General features: G+C 44.6%; 3 protein-coding genes and 1 non-coding gene across 4 annotated transcripts in view; all 4 read right to left on the reverse strand.

Moving 5' to 3' along the window:
- The window catches only part of IQCK (IQ motif containing K), a 959718-nt gene that overhangs the window by 830378 nt on the left and 112427 nt on the right, over nucleotides 1-16913 (reverse strand). The window lies entirely within an intron of this gene.
- COQ7 (coenzyme Q7, hydroxylase) overlaps nucleotides 1-16913 on the reverse strand; it is a 375365-nt gene that overhangs the window by 60017 nt on the left and 298435 nt on the right. The gene's annotated exons all lie outside the window — the stretch shown is intronic.
- TMC7 (transmembrane channel like 7) overlaps nucleotides 1-16913 on the reverse strand; it is a 70022-nt gene that overhangs the window by 37248 nt on the left and 15861 nt on the right. Inside the window, exons 2-5 of the mRNA XM_050775008.1 lie at nucleotides 14249-14492; nucleotides 7577-7725; nucleotides 1730-1897; nucleotides 432-514 (exon numbers count right to left, since the gene is read on the reverse strand). Of these exons, the coding sequence (XP_050630965.1) occupies nucleotides 432-514; nucleotides 1730-1897; nucleotides 7577-7725; nucleotides 14249-14492 (644 nt within the window). The remainder of the gene's footprint in view (nucleotides 1-431; nucleotides 515-1729; nucleotides 1898-7576; nucleotides 7726-14248; nucleotides 14493-16913) is intronic.
- On the reverse strand, nucleotides 11211-11317 carry LOC126945175 (U6 spliceosomal RNA). Its single transcript, XR_007722342.1, has one exon. It is a non-coding gene; the product is annotated as a U6 spliceosomal RNA (small nuclear RNA).

Raw genomic sequence — 16913 nt, forward strand, 5'->3', positions numbered from 1 at the left:
TAAAAACACAAATATTAGCTGAGCGTGGTGGCACACACCTGTAATCCAGCTACTCACAAGGCTGAGGCAGGAGAATCACTTGAACCCGGGAGGCGGAGGTTGCAGTGAGCCGAGATTGCACCACTGCACTCCAACCTGGGCGACAGAGCGAGACTCTGTCTCAAAAAAAAAATAATAATAAATAAAAAGAAAGAACTAGAAAAAGGCCAATGGCTGAAAGTGACAAAGCATATTTCCTGACATTCTAGCAGTTGATGGTGAACGTTGTTCTTTCAGATGAGGTAACTGCAAATCCTGTTTCATTTACTGGTATATATGTCAACCAACACTTGTGTTTGGCTCTCACTGCAGAAATTCGGGAAACTGATCTTTAAATCAATCAATTTTTAGTAGATTGAGGAGCTAAACAAAGGATTATGTTAAATACTTACAGTGCCAGAAAGCAAGTCTATGATATAACTGTAAAAGTAAATGAGTCCAGAACTGCTTACTGGATAGACTGTACATTGTATATCTGTAAGAAACAAAAACCAGAATGTCAGTGGAAACAGTTTTACAGTCTCTATAACCTGCCTGTTTTTTTGTTTGCCTGGCTCATTTTTGTATTTTTAGTAGACATAGGATTTCGCCATGTTGGCCAGGCTGGTCTTGAACTCCTGACCTCAGGTGACCCGCCCACCTCAGCCTCCCAAAGTGCCAGGATTACAGGCGTGAGTCACCGCACCTGGCCATAGCCTGCCTGTTTTTCACAATTTGTGTGTATAAGCATGTACAGTCATGCATGGCTTAACAAGGAGGATACAGTCTGATAAATATGTCCTTAGGCAATTTCGTCATGCGAACATCACGGAGTGTACTTACGTAAACCTAGATGAGATGGCCTGCTACACACCTAGGCTGTATGGTATGGCCTATTGCTCCTAGGTTACAAACCTGGACAGCATGTTACTGCACTGAATACTGTAGGTAACTGCGACACAATGTTAGGTATTTGTGTATCTAAACACGTCTAAACAAAGAAAAACTACAGTAAAAATACAGTATTATAATCTTAGGGGACCACCATTGCATATGTGATCCATTGTTAATTGAAACATTGTCATAGGGTACATGACTGTATATGTATATTACATTTAGAAATGTCATATATATTTACATATTTGCACAGATATGTTTGTATATTTGTGATTTGCCATTTTCAGTCCAAACCCCAATGTGTGTCCAATACAGTAATATTTCTTTCTCCTTCTACTTCTAGTGTTTCCTTCACTATTCTCCCCAAACATCTGGCGATACGACTTTTTTATATATTTTGTATGTAAGTCCACATATAGAGCTTGTTTTTTGCTTGTATGTGTGACTATCAATGCTCCAGATAGAGGCTGCTCCAACAGCTTGGGCTCCAGAGTGAAGCTCACCAGCCCACAGTGGGCATGGACTGTGACTGAGAAATGAACCTTTGTGGTTATTTCTCACTCACAGTCTCAAATACCCACAAAGGTTTATTTCTCACTCACAGTCTCATACTGTTATGCTGTCATGCTTGCATGCTGTTATTCCATAGCAGCATGAGTGTTATGGGATCACTTGTTTCTGCAGCATAACCTAGACCATCCTGATTAATACAGTCGCCCAAGAATTAGAATAAGGTTCTTAGCAAAGCAAGCATTGTAGCAAGGTACACAGGGAAAACAAACACACTTCATAGTAAACCAGGCCTTAGACTCACCCGTGTCTTTGAAAGGAATGAGCACAAAGCTGCTGTTGGTGATCTTGTATTTCGTGAGTAAGATTGGGAGCAAAACCAGCATAAAGATGATCAGAAATATCACCAAATTCAGTAACACCAGGAATCTCAAGAAGGAGAAATAGGACTGAATCCCAGTGCCAAATTTCCCTGGAAAAAACAAACCCGGACATCACTGACCGGGGGTATTGACACACTACACATCATAGATTCAATTAGCCACAAAAGCTGAAGCTGGAGTAATCAGTAGCTGGAAAGAGGAAGAAGCATTTTAATTTTTTAAAAATTGTTAGCTTTAAGACTTGATCTTCCAGTATTTTAACTTTTCACCTGTAGATCTACAATCAATCTTGAATTAATCACTTGAGAATGGTATGAGGGAGGGCTCAGTATTTATCTTTTCTTACAGGAATCTCTGGTTGACTCAGCACCATTTATTGGCTGCTTTTTTTGGAAATAATCACCTGACCACATATGTATGAATCTGTTTCTGAACTCTATCTTGTTCCGTGGGTCTACATGTCTATCCTTACACCAATGCTAGACTGTCTTAATTATTGCAGATTTGTAAGACTTGATACATGGTATCTTTTTTTTTTTTTTTTTTTTTTTTTTTTTTTTTTTTTTTTTTTTGAGACAGTCTCACTCTGTCACCCAGGCTGGAGTGCAGTGGTGCAATCTCAGCTCACTGCAAGCTCTGCCTCCTGGGTTCACGCCATTCTCCTGCCTCAGCCTCCCGAGTAGCTGGGACTACAGGCGCCTGCCACCACACCTGGCTAATTTTTTGTATTTTTAGTGGAGATGGAGTTTCACCGTGTTAGCCAGGATGGTCTCGATCTCCTGACCTTGTGATCCGCCCACCTCAGCCTCCCAAAGTGCTGGGATTACAGGCGTGAGCCACCATGCCTGGCCCGCTGATACATGGTATCTTTCAGCTTTGTTACTCCTCAAGATTGTCTTAGACATCTTTGGTCTTTTGCATTTATATACAAATGTTAGAATTAGTGTTTTAATTTTCATGCACAGTCTGCTAAGATTCTGATTGGGATTACACAAAATATATAGGTCAATTTGAGGAGAAGTGACATATTTATAATATTAAGTCTTCTGATCCATGAACATGGTATATTTAGGTCTTCCTTAGTTTTTCTCAATAATACTTTATAGTTTTCTGTGCATAATTACTGCATACAGTTCTTTAGATATATTCCTAGATATCTGATTTTTCTTTTCTTTTTTTTTTTTTGACACCGAGTCTCACTCTGTTGCCCAGGGTGGAGTGCAGTGGCATGATCTCAGCTCCCTGCAACCTCTGCCTCCTGGGTTCAAGGAATTCTTGCACCTCAGCCTTCCGAGTAGCTAGGACTATAGGCGTGAGCCACCACGCCCAGCTAATTTTTATGTTTTTAGTACAGACGGGGTTTCACCATGTTGGCCAAGCTGGTCTCGAACTCCTGATCTCAGGTGATCCACCTGCCTCAGCCTTCCAATGTGCTGGGATTATAGGCGTGAGCCACCACGCCAGGCCCTGACATTTTTGATACTATTGTAAACTGTATCATTTTAAAAAGTTCACTTTCTAAATGTTTGTTGTTGGTATATAGAAATACAATTCATTTTAAATAGAGACACTTTAAAATTAACCATAAACCTTGTTATATAACATTAATTTCAATAGTTGTCTTCTTAATTATCTACATGCATATCATTGTCATCTGCAAAAAAAAAAAAAAGGCATTTTATTTTTTCCTTTCCAATTATTATCCTTCCCCCCGCCCATCCTGCTACATTGGCTAGAACTTCTAGGATGATTTTGAATAGAATCTGTGATAATCGGCACCTTTTTCTCATTTTCAATCTCAGGGAAAAAGGTTTTAATATTTCATCATTAAGTATGTTGTTTGCTGTATAATTTTTATAGGTTTTTAAAATAAATTAAGAAAGGTCTTATCTATTTATTATTTGCTAAAAATGAGAACTGAAGTTTGTCAGTGCTTTTTCTGCATCTGTTGGGATGATCCTATAATTTTTTTCTTTTATTCTGTTTCGTGGTGGATTACATCGATTGATTTGCAAATAGAAAACCAACCTTCCGCTAGATAATGATTAAATTGCTGAGGATAGAAAGCATTCTGAAGAGCAAGGATGGCTTCTTGTTCTTGGTAGGAGCAAAGAACTCATTACTGGAGACCGAAGATATAAGATACCCACAGTTTTTTGCCACTCTCTAATACTTAGCAATCTGCCAGAGGCAAGAAATTTATTATCACACCTGCACTTCATGTCAGATAAGCACCTACCCAGCCAAGAAATCACAGGGGTAGAGTAATTACAGAGAACATCAAAATCCCAGTTCCCAGGGAGAACCTACCCTCTACCACACAAGCCACTTTCTGAATGAAAATGTCCAGAAAGCCTACCACTTCGCAAGAGAGGAAGCTAGACATAGTGGCTAAAACCTTGGACTCTACATCTTGAATGCCTGGGTTCAAACCCTAGTTCTGCCTCACCCTGTCTGAGTGAACTTGGACAAGATCTCAAACTCTCTGAGCCATGCAAATGACAAGCACCTAAATGAAAGTTTCCCTTGAAGATTAACTGAGGTAACGAGTAAAGTGCTTAACACAATGCCTGGTTCACAGTAAATGCTCAATAAAAATTAGCTTTTATTATTTTGCTCCAAACATAATATTACACTTAAATCTCAAGAGAAAAAGTATGAGTGCATGGTTGAAGTTTTCAGTGAGCCATGAAGCCTTTTAGAAATATATTATATTCTCCAAATAAAACAACAATTAAAAGGTTGTTCATTGGATAGATTACCAATTGTATTTTATAGGTCTTAAAATAGTAATAATGGAGAAAATCATTTCCTTTATTTATCCTACTACATTCCTTACAAACCTCACGAAGTTTCCATTTTAGCAGTTTTGGGGAGATGTTTGAGAAATGTTTTGCTGTAAAATAGATAATCCTGGCCAGGCGTGGTGGCTCACGCCTGTAATCCCAGCACTTTGGGAGGCCAAGGCAGGCAGATCATCTGAGGTCAGGAATTCAAGACCAGCCTGTCTAACATGGTGAAACCCTGTCTCTACTAAAAATACAAAAAGTAGCCGGCCTGGTGGCACCTGCCTGTAGTCTCAGCTACTTGGGAGGCTGAGGCAGGAGAGTCACTTGAACCTGGGAGGCGGAGGTTGCATTGAGCCAAGACCGCACCATTGCACTCCAGCCTGGGCAACAAGAGCGAAACTTCATCTCAAAAATAAAATAAAATAAAATAGATAATCCAAAAAAAGTTTAATGTTTCTAATTTTGTATTTTTTTTTTTTTAATTTTCATTTCTATTTTTAGATTAAATAGAGACAGGATCTTACTATGTTACCCAGACTGGTCACAAACTCCTGAGCCCAAGTGATCCTCCTGCCTCAGCCTCCCAAAGTGCTAGGATTACAGCAGGCATGAGCCACTATGCCCGGCTAATTTTGTATTTTGGCACAACTTCCAATTTTTGCATACTTGCTATGGACCAAATTGTGTCCCCACCCCCAAATTCATACGGTGAAGCCCTAACCCCCAGTGTAATGTATTTGGAGATGGTCCTTTGGGAGGTGATTAGGTTTCAATGAGGTCTTGAGACTGGGCCCCCATGATGGGATTAGTGTCATTATAAAAAGAGACACCAGAGAGTTTCCACTCTTTCTCAGAGCACACTCAAAGCAAAGGCTACATGAACACAGCAACAAGGCCTGTTCAAGTCTCCAAAACTATGAGAAAAAAAATTTGTTTTTTAAGCCATCCAGTCTGCAGTATCTTGTTATGGCAGCCCAAGCCAACTAGCGACAACACTTTAATCCCAAATTCTCACCATTATAGGAAAGGAAGGGTTCACAGTATTTTCAGGGCCATGGGAACTCTTTGCAGTTTGGTAAGAGTGATGAACCTCGTCTCAGGATAATAAAGCTTTCTGTTTGTTTATTTATGTTTTTGTTTTGAGACAGGGTCTGGCTCTGTTACCCAGGCTGGAGTACAATAGCACAATCATAGTTTACTGCAGCCTCAAACTCCTGGGCTTAGGCGATCCTCCTGCCTAAGCTACCCCAGAAGCTGGGACTATGGGTGTATAGCACCACATCCAGCTAATTTTTAAAACTTTTTTTTGGGCCGGGCGCGGTGGCTTATGCCTTTAATTCCAGCACTTTGGGAGGCCGAGGTGGGCGGATCACAAGGTCAAGACCATCCTGGCTAACACGGTGAAACTCCGTCTCTACTAAAAATAAAAAAAATTAGCCGGGCATGGTGGCGGGCGCCTGTAGTCCCAGCTACTTGGGAGGCTGAGGCAGGAGAATGGCATAAACCCGGGGGGCAGAACCTGCAGTGAGCCGAGATCACGCCACTGCACTCCAGCCTGGGCGACAGAGTGAGGCTCTGTCTCAAAAAAAAAAAAAACTAACTAACAAACTTTTTGTTCTAGAGGCAAGGTCTTACTTTGTTACCCAGGCTGGTCTCAAACTCCTGGGCTCAGATGATCTTCCTGCCTCAGTCTCCCAAAATGCTAGGATTACAGGCATGAACCACGGCCTGGCTGGGATAATGTTTTTAATAATACGATAACTGTATGTCTGTTTTTATTTTATGCATTGAATTTAGAAGTATAATATTTTAAAAATAATATATTTATGCATATTTTAATGCATAAAATAATAGTCTACTAATATTAATATATTATAATTTAATATTATTTTAAAATAATACTATTTATGCATTTAATTTAAATTAAATTATTAAATAATTTATTTTATTTTATTTTATTTTGAGACGGAGTCTCGCCCTGTCGCCCAGGCTGGAGTGCAGTGGCGCCATCTTGGATCACTGCAAGCTCCACCTTCTGGGTTCACGACATTCTCCGGCCTCAGCCTCCTGAGTAGCTGGGACTACAGGTGCCCACCACCATGCCCAGCTAATTTTTTGTATTTTTAGTAGACACGGGGTTTCACTGTGTTGGCCAGGATGGTCTCGATCTCCTGGCCTCGTGATCCGTCCGCCTCAGCATCCCACAGTGTTGGGATTACAGGCGTGAGCCACTGCACCCGGCCAATTTAATATTATTTTTAAATAATACTATTTTATGCATTTAATTTAAATGCATAAGATAAAAACAGATATACAGTTATCATCTTATTAAAAAAATATGTGTGATAGAATGACCTACGTGAGCATCAGTGAGCACCTTTACTGGCACTTCTTTTGAGACAGAGTCTCGCTCTGTCACCCAGGCTGGAGTGCAATAGTGCGGTCTCGGCTCACTGCAACGTCCACCTCCTGGGTTCAAGTGATTCTCATGCCTCAGCCTCCCAAATAGCTGGGGTTACAGGCGTGCACCACCATGCCCATCTGATTTTTTGTAGTTTTAGTAGAGATGGGATTTCACCATGTTGGCCAGGCTGGTCTTGAACTCCTGACCTTGTGATCCACCCATCTTGGCCTCCCAAAGGGTTGGGATTACAGGAGTGAGCCACTGTGCCTGGTCTTCACTAGCACATTAAATAACAAGATCTAGCGGCAAGTCTAATAATGACTGAAATTTCCAAGCAGTCATGGGCATTAGCGGTATTCCAAGATAAATACAACTGGAAGGGACAGGAAAATATCCACGATTTTTTCCTGACAAAGACACAGGTTCTGCTAAACCTTGCGGTGGTTTGTTGTTCACATTCATCATAGAAGGAAATGCTCAATTTCAGCTAGACGCTAGTGGAAACGAAGCTGTACTTGCTTCCCAGACACAGAGACTTCTGCGGAGGAGCCTGCACAGAGGCCGGGGCGGGATACCTTCTATGCTGCGAATGTCCTCCCGCCACAGCTCCAGGTGGGTCGTCATCTCTCGAGCCTTCTCCAGGAACCTCTTCCAAGACTTGCTGCTGTACCGCTTCCACTGGTCCCACTCGGAGAGATACTTCATTTGTGTCTCCTGAATGTCCCTGCATGGAAAACATAAGCATCACAATCACAACAGCAGCAGCATCAAGACTCAGCATCCCAGCCCAGCGCAGTGCTCCACGCCTGTAATCCCAGCACTTTGGGAGGCGGGCAGATCACCTGAGGTCAGGAGTTCGAGGCCAGCCTGGCCAACATGGTGAAACGCCATCTCTACTAAAAATACAAAATTAGCCAGGCATGGTGGCAAGTGCCTGTAATCCTGGCTACTCCAGGAAGCTGAGGCAGGAGAATCGCTTGAACCTGGGAGGCGGAGTTTGCAGTGAGCCAAGATTGTGCCATTGCACTTCAGCCTGGGCAACAAGAACGAAACTTCGTCTCGAAAAAAAAAGAAAAGAAAAAGACTCAGCATCTCATAAAACCCCAGCTGAAAGGACAGAGAAATATGTGAGCTCTCATACATTGCTGCAAGGAATATAAAATGCTGCCGCCGCTATGGAAAAAAGTTTGGCAGTCCGTCAAAATGTCAAACAGAGTAACCATGCGCCCTGCGGTTCTCAGATCACATGAAGCCAGGAGTTCAAGACCAGCCTGGCCAACATGGCAAAACCCCGTCTCTACTGAAAATACCAAAATTAGCCAAGCGTGGTGGCGGGCACCTGTAATCCCAGCTACTAGGGAGGCTGAGGCAGGAGAATCGCTTGAACCCAGAAGGTGGAGGTTTCAGTGAGCCAAGATCATGCCATTGCACTCCAGCCTGGGTGACAGAGCAAGACTCTGTATCAAAACAAAATTATTTTAAATAAAAATAATAAAAATAAAAGACAAAAGAAAAATAGTATTTTGTGACACATGAAAATCACATGAAATTCAAATTTCAGTGTCCGTAAATATTCCTAGAACACAGCCATGCCAATTCATTTATGAACCATCTGCAACAGCAGAGCTGAGTAGTTGCAACAGAGACTGCACGGCCCACAAAGCTGATCCTGAGTCTAGAAGGAAAGCAAACATGTTGACATTCAACAACGACAGCTCCCTGGGAGAAGTGCTACAAAAGGGGATGTGGTCAGAGCTCTGGAAACCTGGAGGAGATGCCCCAAGTCCAAGTTGGTGTTAGAGGAGGGAGTAAGGAGAGCAGGGGAAAAAGAAAGTGCTGGGGCCTGAAGGTGAGAGAGGAAACATGAGGAATTTGCCAACCATCCATGGCACATGGCACATGCCTCCACCCTCCCACCAGTCTGTCCTCCTCCATCAGACAGGGAGCTCCTATTAAAGAAAAGGACTTGAACCTCCCATCCAAACAAGCCTCCCTGTGTTGTGCGTCAGTTTCCTTATCTGTACGTTGGAGTTAGTAAAGTACCCACCCTTAGATCAGTGGTTCTCAAGTGAGGGCAATTTTGCACACCTCCCAAAGAACATCAAGCAATGGTCTGGGGACATCTTTGACTGTCACAACTTGGGGGAGGGGGACATGCTTCTGGTATCTAGTGGGTAGAGGCCAGGGATGCTACTAAACATCCTCCAATCCACAGACAGCCCTCCACAACAGAGAACCATCTGGCCCTAAATGTCAATAAGCAAGAGTGTGGCTGGGCGTGATGGCTCACGCCTGTAATCCCAGCACTTTGGGAGGCCGAGGTGGGCAGATCACGAGGTCATAAGATCGAGACCACCCTGGCTAACACGGTGAAACACTGTCTCTACTAAAAAAAAAAAAAAAAAAAAAAATACAAAAATTAGCCAGGTGTGGTGGTAGGCACCTGTAGTCCCAGCTACTTGGGAGGCTGAGGCAGGAGAATGGCGTGAACCTGGGAGGCAGAGCTTGCAGTGAGCCGAGATGGCACCACTGCTCTGCAACCAGGGCGACAGATCAAGACTCTGTCTCAAAAAAAAAAAAAAAAAAAAAGCAAGAATGCTAAGGTTAAAAAACCCTCCCTTGGCTGGGCACGATGGCTCGTGCTTGTAATCCCAGCACTTTGGGAGGCCGAGGCAGATGGATCACCTGAGGCTAGGAATTCCAGACCAGCCTAGCCAACATAGTAAAACCCTGTCTCTACTAAAAATACAAAAAATTAGCCAGGCATGGTGGCAGGCGCCTGTAATCCCAGCTACTCAGGAGGCTGAGGTGGGACAATCGCTGGAACCCAGGAGGCGGAGGTTGCAGTGAGGCAAGATGGCGCCACTGCATTCCAGCCTGGGCGACAGAGTGAGACTCGTCTCAAAAATAAATAAATAAAATAGCCCGGGCGTGGTGGCTCATGCCGGTAATCCCAGTTCTTTGGAAGGTCGAGGCGGGCGGATCACCTGAGGTCGGTAGTTTGAGACCAGCCTGACCAACATGGAGAAACCCTGTCTCTGCTAAAAATACAAAATTAGCCAGGCGTGGTGGCGCATACCTGTAATCCCAGCTACTTGGGAGTCTGAGGCAGGAGAATCACTTGAACCCGGGAGGCAGAGGTTGCGGTGAGCCGAGATCGCACCATTGCACTCCAGCACGGGCAACAAGAGCGAAACTCCGTCTAAAAATAAATAAAATAATAATAATAATTTGAAAACCTTGCCTCAGAGGGTGGAGTGGGGATTAAAGGAAATAAAGAGCTTAGAATAACAACTGTTAGCAATTAGAATTATCCTCCCTGGCCGGGTGCAGTGGCTAAAGCTGTAATCCCAGCACTTTGGGAGGCCAAGGCGGGTGGATCAGGAGTTTGAGGAGTTCGAGACCAGTCTGACTAACATGGTGAAATCCTGTCTCTATTAAAAATACAAAAATTAGCCAGGAATGCTGGTGGGTGCCCGTAATCCCAGCTACTCAGGAGGCTGAGGCAGGAGAATTGCTTGAACCTGGGAGGGGGAGGATGCAGTGAGTAGAGATCGTGCCATTGCACTCCAGCCTGGGCGACAGAGCAAGACTCTGTCTCAAAAAAAAAGAATGATCTTTCCCGTGTCCTTTTCTTTGCCACTTTATTATATTATTTTTTTTTTTTTTTTTTTTGAGACGGAGTGTCACTCCGTCGCCCAGGTTGGAATGCAGTGGCACAATCTCGGCTCACAGCAACCTCCACCTCCTGGATTCAAGCGATTCTCCTGCCCCAGCCTCACAAGTAGCTGGGATAACAGGCACCTGCCACCACGCCTGGCTAATTTTTGTATTTTTAGTAGAGATGAGGTTTCACCATGCTGGCCAGGCTGGTCTCAAACTCCTGTCCTCAGGTGATCCACCCGCCTTGGCCTCTCAAAATGCTGGGATTACAGGCATGAGCCACTGCACCCAGCCTTCTTTGCCACTTTCTAGGGATTCACTGGTAAACCAGATAGACATGGGCCCTGCTCTCATGAGTCTGTTAGTTTCATTTTTCCAGTGAACCTGGAAGTCCCTTGATGGAAGAAAATATGTCTCTCTCTTAGGTGTGGCAGAGTTTGGGTACAGAGCAGTAGTAGTTTATAAGAATTCAAAATCTGTGAATCTGAAAGAGTGGAAAATAAAATACATTATTTATTTATTTATTTATTTGATTTTAAAATACATTTAGATATGTAATTCTTCATGAATTTGTGTGTCATTCTTGCTCAGAGGCCATGCTAATTTTCTCTGTATCATTCCAATTTTAGTATATGTGCTGCCAAAGGGAGCACCAAATTTTTTTTTTTTTTTTTTTTTTTTTCTGAGACAGCGTCTCGCTTTGTCACCCAGACTGAAGTGCAGTGGCGCCATCTTGGGTCGCTGCAGCCTCAATCTCCTGGGCTCAGGTGATCCTCCCACCTCAGCCTCCTGAGTAGCTGAGACTACAGGAGTACGCCACCATGCCTAGCTAAATTCTGTAATTTTAGTAGAAACAGGTTTCACCACGTTGTCCAGGCTGGTCGCAAATTTCTGAGCTCAAGCGATCCACCTGCCTCAGCCTCCTGAAGTGCTGGGACTACAGGTATGAGCCACTGTGCCAGCTGAAATACATTTATAAAGTCTCAATATTTTTTGAGAATACAAGACCACCCAAATTAAAAATAAAACCAGAGATAACATATTCTTAAACCTACAAGGCACAGTGTATCATCCAATGTGCATCATCCAATGTGTTATTTTGTATTTTTGTTTTGTTTTGTTTTGTTTGAGACACAGTCTCGCTTTGTTGCCCAGACTGGAGTATAGTGGCACGATCTTGGCTCACTGCAACCTCTGCCTCCCGGGTTTGGGCAATTCTCCTGCCTCAGCCTTCCAAGTAGCTGGGACTACAGGCGCCCGCCACCATGCCCAGCTAATTTTTGTATTTTTAGTAGAGACGGGGTTTCACCATATTGGCCAAGCTGGTCTTGAACTCCTGACCTTGTGATCCACCTGCCTCGGCCTCCCAAAGTGCTGGGATTACAGGCATGAGCCACTGCAGCCAGCCCAATGTGTTATTTTGTTTTGCCGTTGTTTTCATAGAGACAGGGTCTTATTCTGTCACCCAGGCTGGAGGGTAGTGGCATGATCATAGCTTACTGCAGCCCTCCTATTCCTGGGCTTGAGTGATACACCTGCCTCAGCCTTCTGAGTAGCTGGGACTATAGGCACACATCACCACACCCAACTAATTTTTCTAATATTTATTTATTTATTTATTTATCTATTTATTTTGTAAAGACAGGATCTTGCTATGCTGCCCAGGCTGGTCTGGAACTCCTGGTCTCAAGCAGTCCTCCTGCCTCAGCCTCTTAAAGTGCTGTAATTACAGATATGAGCCACTTTGCCCAACCCTTCTAATAAATTTATGCTACTGACCCTGTGGGGGAAGCAATTAGAGTGTTAAGCAGAAATACCCACCTCTGTCATTACACCAGGTCAATCGGAAAATTATGTTTTAAATTCTTCAAGAATGGGGGAGATGGCAAGCTACCACCCGAATCCATTCTCCCCTTCTCTGGCACTAGCTGGAGACACTTCCCAGCTTTCTCAGCAGTTAGGTATGACCATGTGGCTAAATTCTCTCTGGTAGAAATGTAAAGAAAAGTGGTATGTGCACCTTTCAGACTTGGCTCTTAACCCACTCCCAAAACTCCCAATGACTCAATGAATGTGTGAATGCCCCATGGCCATGTGACTTTACAGCTCTTCCCATTAGCAGGAGGAATCTCTTTCCACCAAATTGAATCTGGACTGTGATCTGGTTAGACCACAGACTGCAGTAGGAGGGAAGCTGAGCTGGTTCTAAGCCTAGTCTCAGGAGGTTTTGCAGGCTTCTGATCCTCTCTTGGGCTCCAGCTGTTGCCATGCGAACAAACCTGAGCTATCATGATGATACCATGTGATCATCCCAGCTGAAGCCACCCTAGACCAGCTTATAGCCAGCTGATCCCCAGCCTAGATCAGCAGAGCCACCTCCCCAACCACAGCTGACTATGGATAAAGATTCAGCCCAACTGAAACTAGAAGGATTTGTCCAGCTGACTGGTAGACTTGAGAAACTATTGTTTTAGGCTACTCAGTTGTGGGGTGATTTATTCTGCTGCGTAGCTAACTGGTATACTCATACTCCAAACTCTTTCTTTTTGCCCTGATTGGTTGCAGACAAAAATGAGGCTTCAGGGGTATGCAGAGCCACAAGATGGAAAGAGCCTGGATCCCTGAATGGCAGCAAAGTCCCCCAGTTCCTAGTACTGTATGCCAGCAAGAAATAAACTTCTGCCAGGCACGGTGGCTCATGCCTGTGATTCCAGCACTTTGGGAGGCCAAGGCAAGCGGATCACCTGAGGTCAGGAGTTCGAGACCAGCCTGGCCAACATGGTGAAACCCTGTCTCTACTGAAAATACAAAATTAGCTAGGCATGGTGGCACATGCCTGTAATCCCAGCTACTCGGGAGTCTGAGGCAGGAGAATCGCTTGAACCTGGGAGGCAGAGGTTGCAAAGATCGTGCCATTTCTCTCCAGCCTGGACAACAAGAGTGAAACTCTGTCTCAAAAAAGAAAGAAAAGAAAAGAAAAGAAAGAAGGAAGGAAAGAAGGAAAGAAGGAAGGAAGGAAGGAAGAAAGGAAGGAAACTCCTTTTTTTTTTTTTTGAGACAGAGTCTCGCTCTGTTCCCCAGGCTGGAGTGCAGTGGCGCAATCTCAGCTCACAGCAAGCTCCGCCTCCTGGGTTCATGCCATTCTCCTGCCTCAGCCTCCCGAGTAGCTGGGACTACAGGCACCCACCACCACGCCCGGCTAATTTTTTGTATTTTTAGTAGAGACGGGGTTTCACCATGTTAGCCAGGATGGTCTTCATCTCCTGACCTCATGATCCGCCTGCCTCGACCTCCCAAAGTGCTGGAATTACAGGTATGAGCCACCGCGCCCGGCCTAGAAAGAAACTTCTAATATGTTGAGTATGTTTGGGTATCTTTTTTTCTTTTTTTTTTTTTTAAGGCTAGTCAAGTGAAGCAGTAGGAGTGGAGAAGAAAGTTCAGGTATCTTTGTCAAAGAGGCTTAACTTACCCTAAGGAATAAAATTTTAATTATATGAGCTCTTCAGGAAAAGCATTTCATGCACAAAACGTACCTCTAGGCCATAACATACACAATGCAGGTTCCAGGTGGCTAGTGAACAAACCTTAGTCTCCGCTTCTCAGAGATGTTCAGTGCATAATTTCGAAGGGATTGGCTGCTGAGGTTTTCAGCGATTCTGTCCTCCAGCTGGGAGCTGTAAGAGTCGGTTGACTTTAGCAAAGTGCCGCTTTGCTTGTCCCGGGAATGGACAGTCGTTCTCCTGCGTGCAATGGACCGGTAGCTTGGCAATTCTTGGAGGAAGTTCACAGGTGGAGAGGAGAAGCAACTGGCATCTAGAGAGAGGTTCTCTTTGTAAAAGAAAAGAAAAAGCCATCATTCACTCCAGTGAGTTTGGAAGCCAAGCAGGAAACTTGGATCTTGGGCATCATCACTGACCCTTGCAGATAGTTACTAGCCTGGGTCTGTGAGGACAGCATTTTGACCTTATTATATTTACCAAAGTGGTGCTCAGGACAATGAAATCATCTGCAGATGGGCTCACTTTCTGCAGATGCGTTTGCAGACATGCTTTAAATTGCACAACATCTGATTTCCAGTGATTGGCTGCAGCCACTAGCTAAAAGCATGGCCTTGGGCAAGTTATCTAAACTTGCCCAAAGTTTTAAATATTTTAAATATTTGTCAAATGGGGCTAGTAATATTTGCTCCAATTTCCTCCCACAGTGTAGGGTATAGTAATGTATTCAATAAAACTCTAAAAAGCGTAAAGTATACTATGCAAATGCATGGCAACAACATCAACAACAATAATAGCATTTCCTGTGTGTCAGGCATGGTGTTAAGAGCTTCACACGTATTCATGGGATCCGGACTGGCCTCCTGATCTGCTTGGACCAACAGAACAGAGCAGAAGTGATGCTGGGCCAGTTCTAAGGCCAGCCTTAAGAGGTCTTGTAGACTTCTCCTTCTCTCTGGAGCCCAGCCAGAACAAGCCTGAGCGAGCCTGCCAGAAGATGAGACTGTGGGATGACCGCCCTAGCTGAGGCCACTCCAGACCAGCCTTCAGCCAGCTTGACCGCCCTGTTAACCACAGACACTTAGAATGAATGACATTCCCAATTTACTTGCATTTAGAGAGCGGGTGATTGGGCGCACGGCAGACAAATCCAGGGTTGACTCCAAAACCCTTATTTCTATATCAGGCCAGTGCTAGAAGTCAAGCTTTGCTGTGTCTTGGGCAGCAGGCTAAGGCAGGTGGGCTTTCTGCTGAAGGGGAGGGAAGCTACCTTCAAGATGGGTTTTACCCCTCATCGGATTTTAGTTGCAGGAAGATCAGTCTGAGTAGAGACAGACAGGACTCAGGGAGAAGAGGGGGCAGGCAGCCATAATTACCTAAGCAATTACCCCTACGCAGTAAAGCTTCTACAGCTTCTTGATCGAAGCTAAATGTTTGCGTGTGGATCCCCACTCTGTCACTTATTAGCTCTGTGTCTTTGGGAAAGTTACTTAACCTTTTTAAGCTCTGTTTCCTCATCTCAAATATTCATTCAACAGCTCTATCTACCATGTGTCCTATCTGGAGTTAAGGGAACTGCAGTGAACAAGGCAAGTGCCCTACTCACGTGGCAGTTATATTCTGAGATGGGGGAGAGGGAGATCAAATAATAAACAGGCAGTAAATATTAAGCCAGGAAGTGACACGTGCAATGAAAAAAAAAAAAAAAAAAAGAACAGAGTGGTGTCAGGGGACAGAGGTGATATGAGGAGGGGTGAACTGTTTTTGATAAGGTGGGGTCAGGTACGGTCTCTCTTTAAAGGTGACATTTAGATGAATGAAGGGAAGGGGTGACACCCCTGGATATTTGGGGAAAAGCACCCCAGGCAGAGGGAACCCATAAGTGGAAAGGCCCAGCGGCAGAAGTGTGTGTGACAGGTTGGAGGAAGAGTGAATGAGCAAGAACCTGGTAGGCGGTTTTGTTGGTGGCCTCCAGTGAGCCACACTGGCCCTCTGCGTGGTCCCCTCCTTGGATTTGCACAGGACCTGTGCTTGCTTTAACCAAAGGACTCAATGGAAGTAATGCTCTGCCATTTCCAGCCCAAAGTCATAAGAGGGCCTTGCAGTAGCCACTTCTGTGCTCTTGGGCCAGGGCTGCCTGGAAGGAAGTCCAACTACCTAGGACAACGAGGTGGAGAGGAAGAGCCCCTAAGCCTACAAAAAGAACCAAGGACCTGGGTGATTGCAAGAACCAAGGCCCCAGGCTCGTGTCTTCAACGCCCTGGGACAGCCAGGCACAGTGGCTCACACCTGGATTACACCTGTAATCCCAGCACTTTGAGAGGCCAAGGCAGGTGGATCACCTGAGATGGGGAGTTCAAGACCAGCCTGGCCAATATGGTGAAATTCCATCTCTACTAAAAATAGAAAAAAAAAAAAAAAAATTAGCTGGGCATGGTGGCATGCGCCTGTAATCCCAGCTACTCACAAGGCTGAGGTAGGAGAATAGCTTGAACCCGGGAGGCAGAGGTTGCAGTGAGCCAAGATTGGACGACTGCACTCCAGCCTGAGTGACAGAGCAAGACTTCATCTCAAAAAAAGCAAAACAAAAGAAAACAACAGCAACAAAAATCCCTGGGGCATCCTCACCAGGCATCGCCGTGATGAGGCCATCTTGGGCACTCCAGCCCCAGCAGACATCCCAGGCAGCAGGGCAAGCGGGCTCCCCCATGCCCCGAGTCATCCCTGATGCACAGAATCAGCAAAATTAATA

The sequence above is a fragment of the Macaca thibetana genome, chromosome 20 (genome assembly GCF_024542745.1).
Source record: "Macaca thibetana thibetana isolate TM-01 chromosome 20, ASM2454274v1, whole genome shotgun sequence".
Lineage (NCBI taxonomy): Eukaryota > Metazoa > Chordata > Mammalia > Primates > Cercopithecidae > Macaca > Macaca thibetana.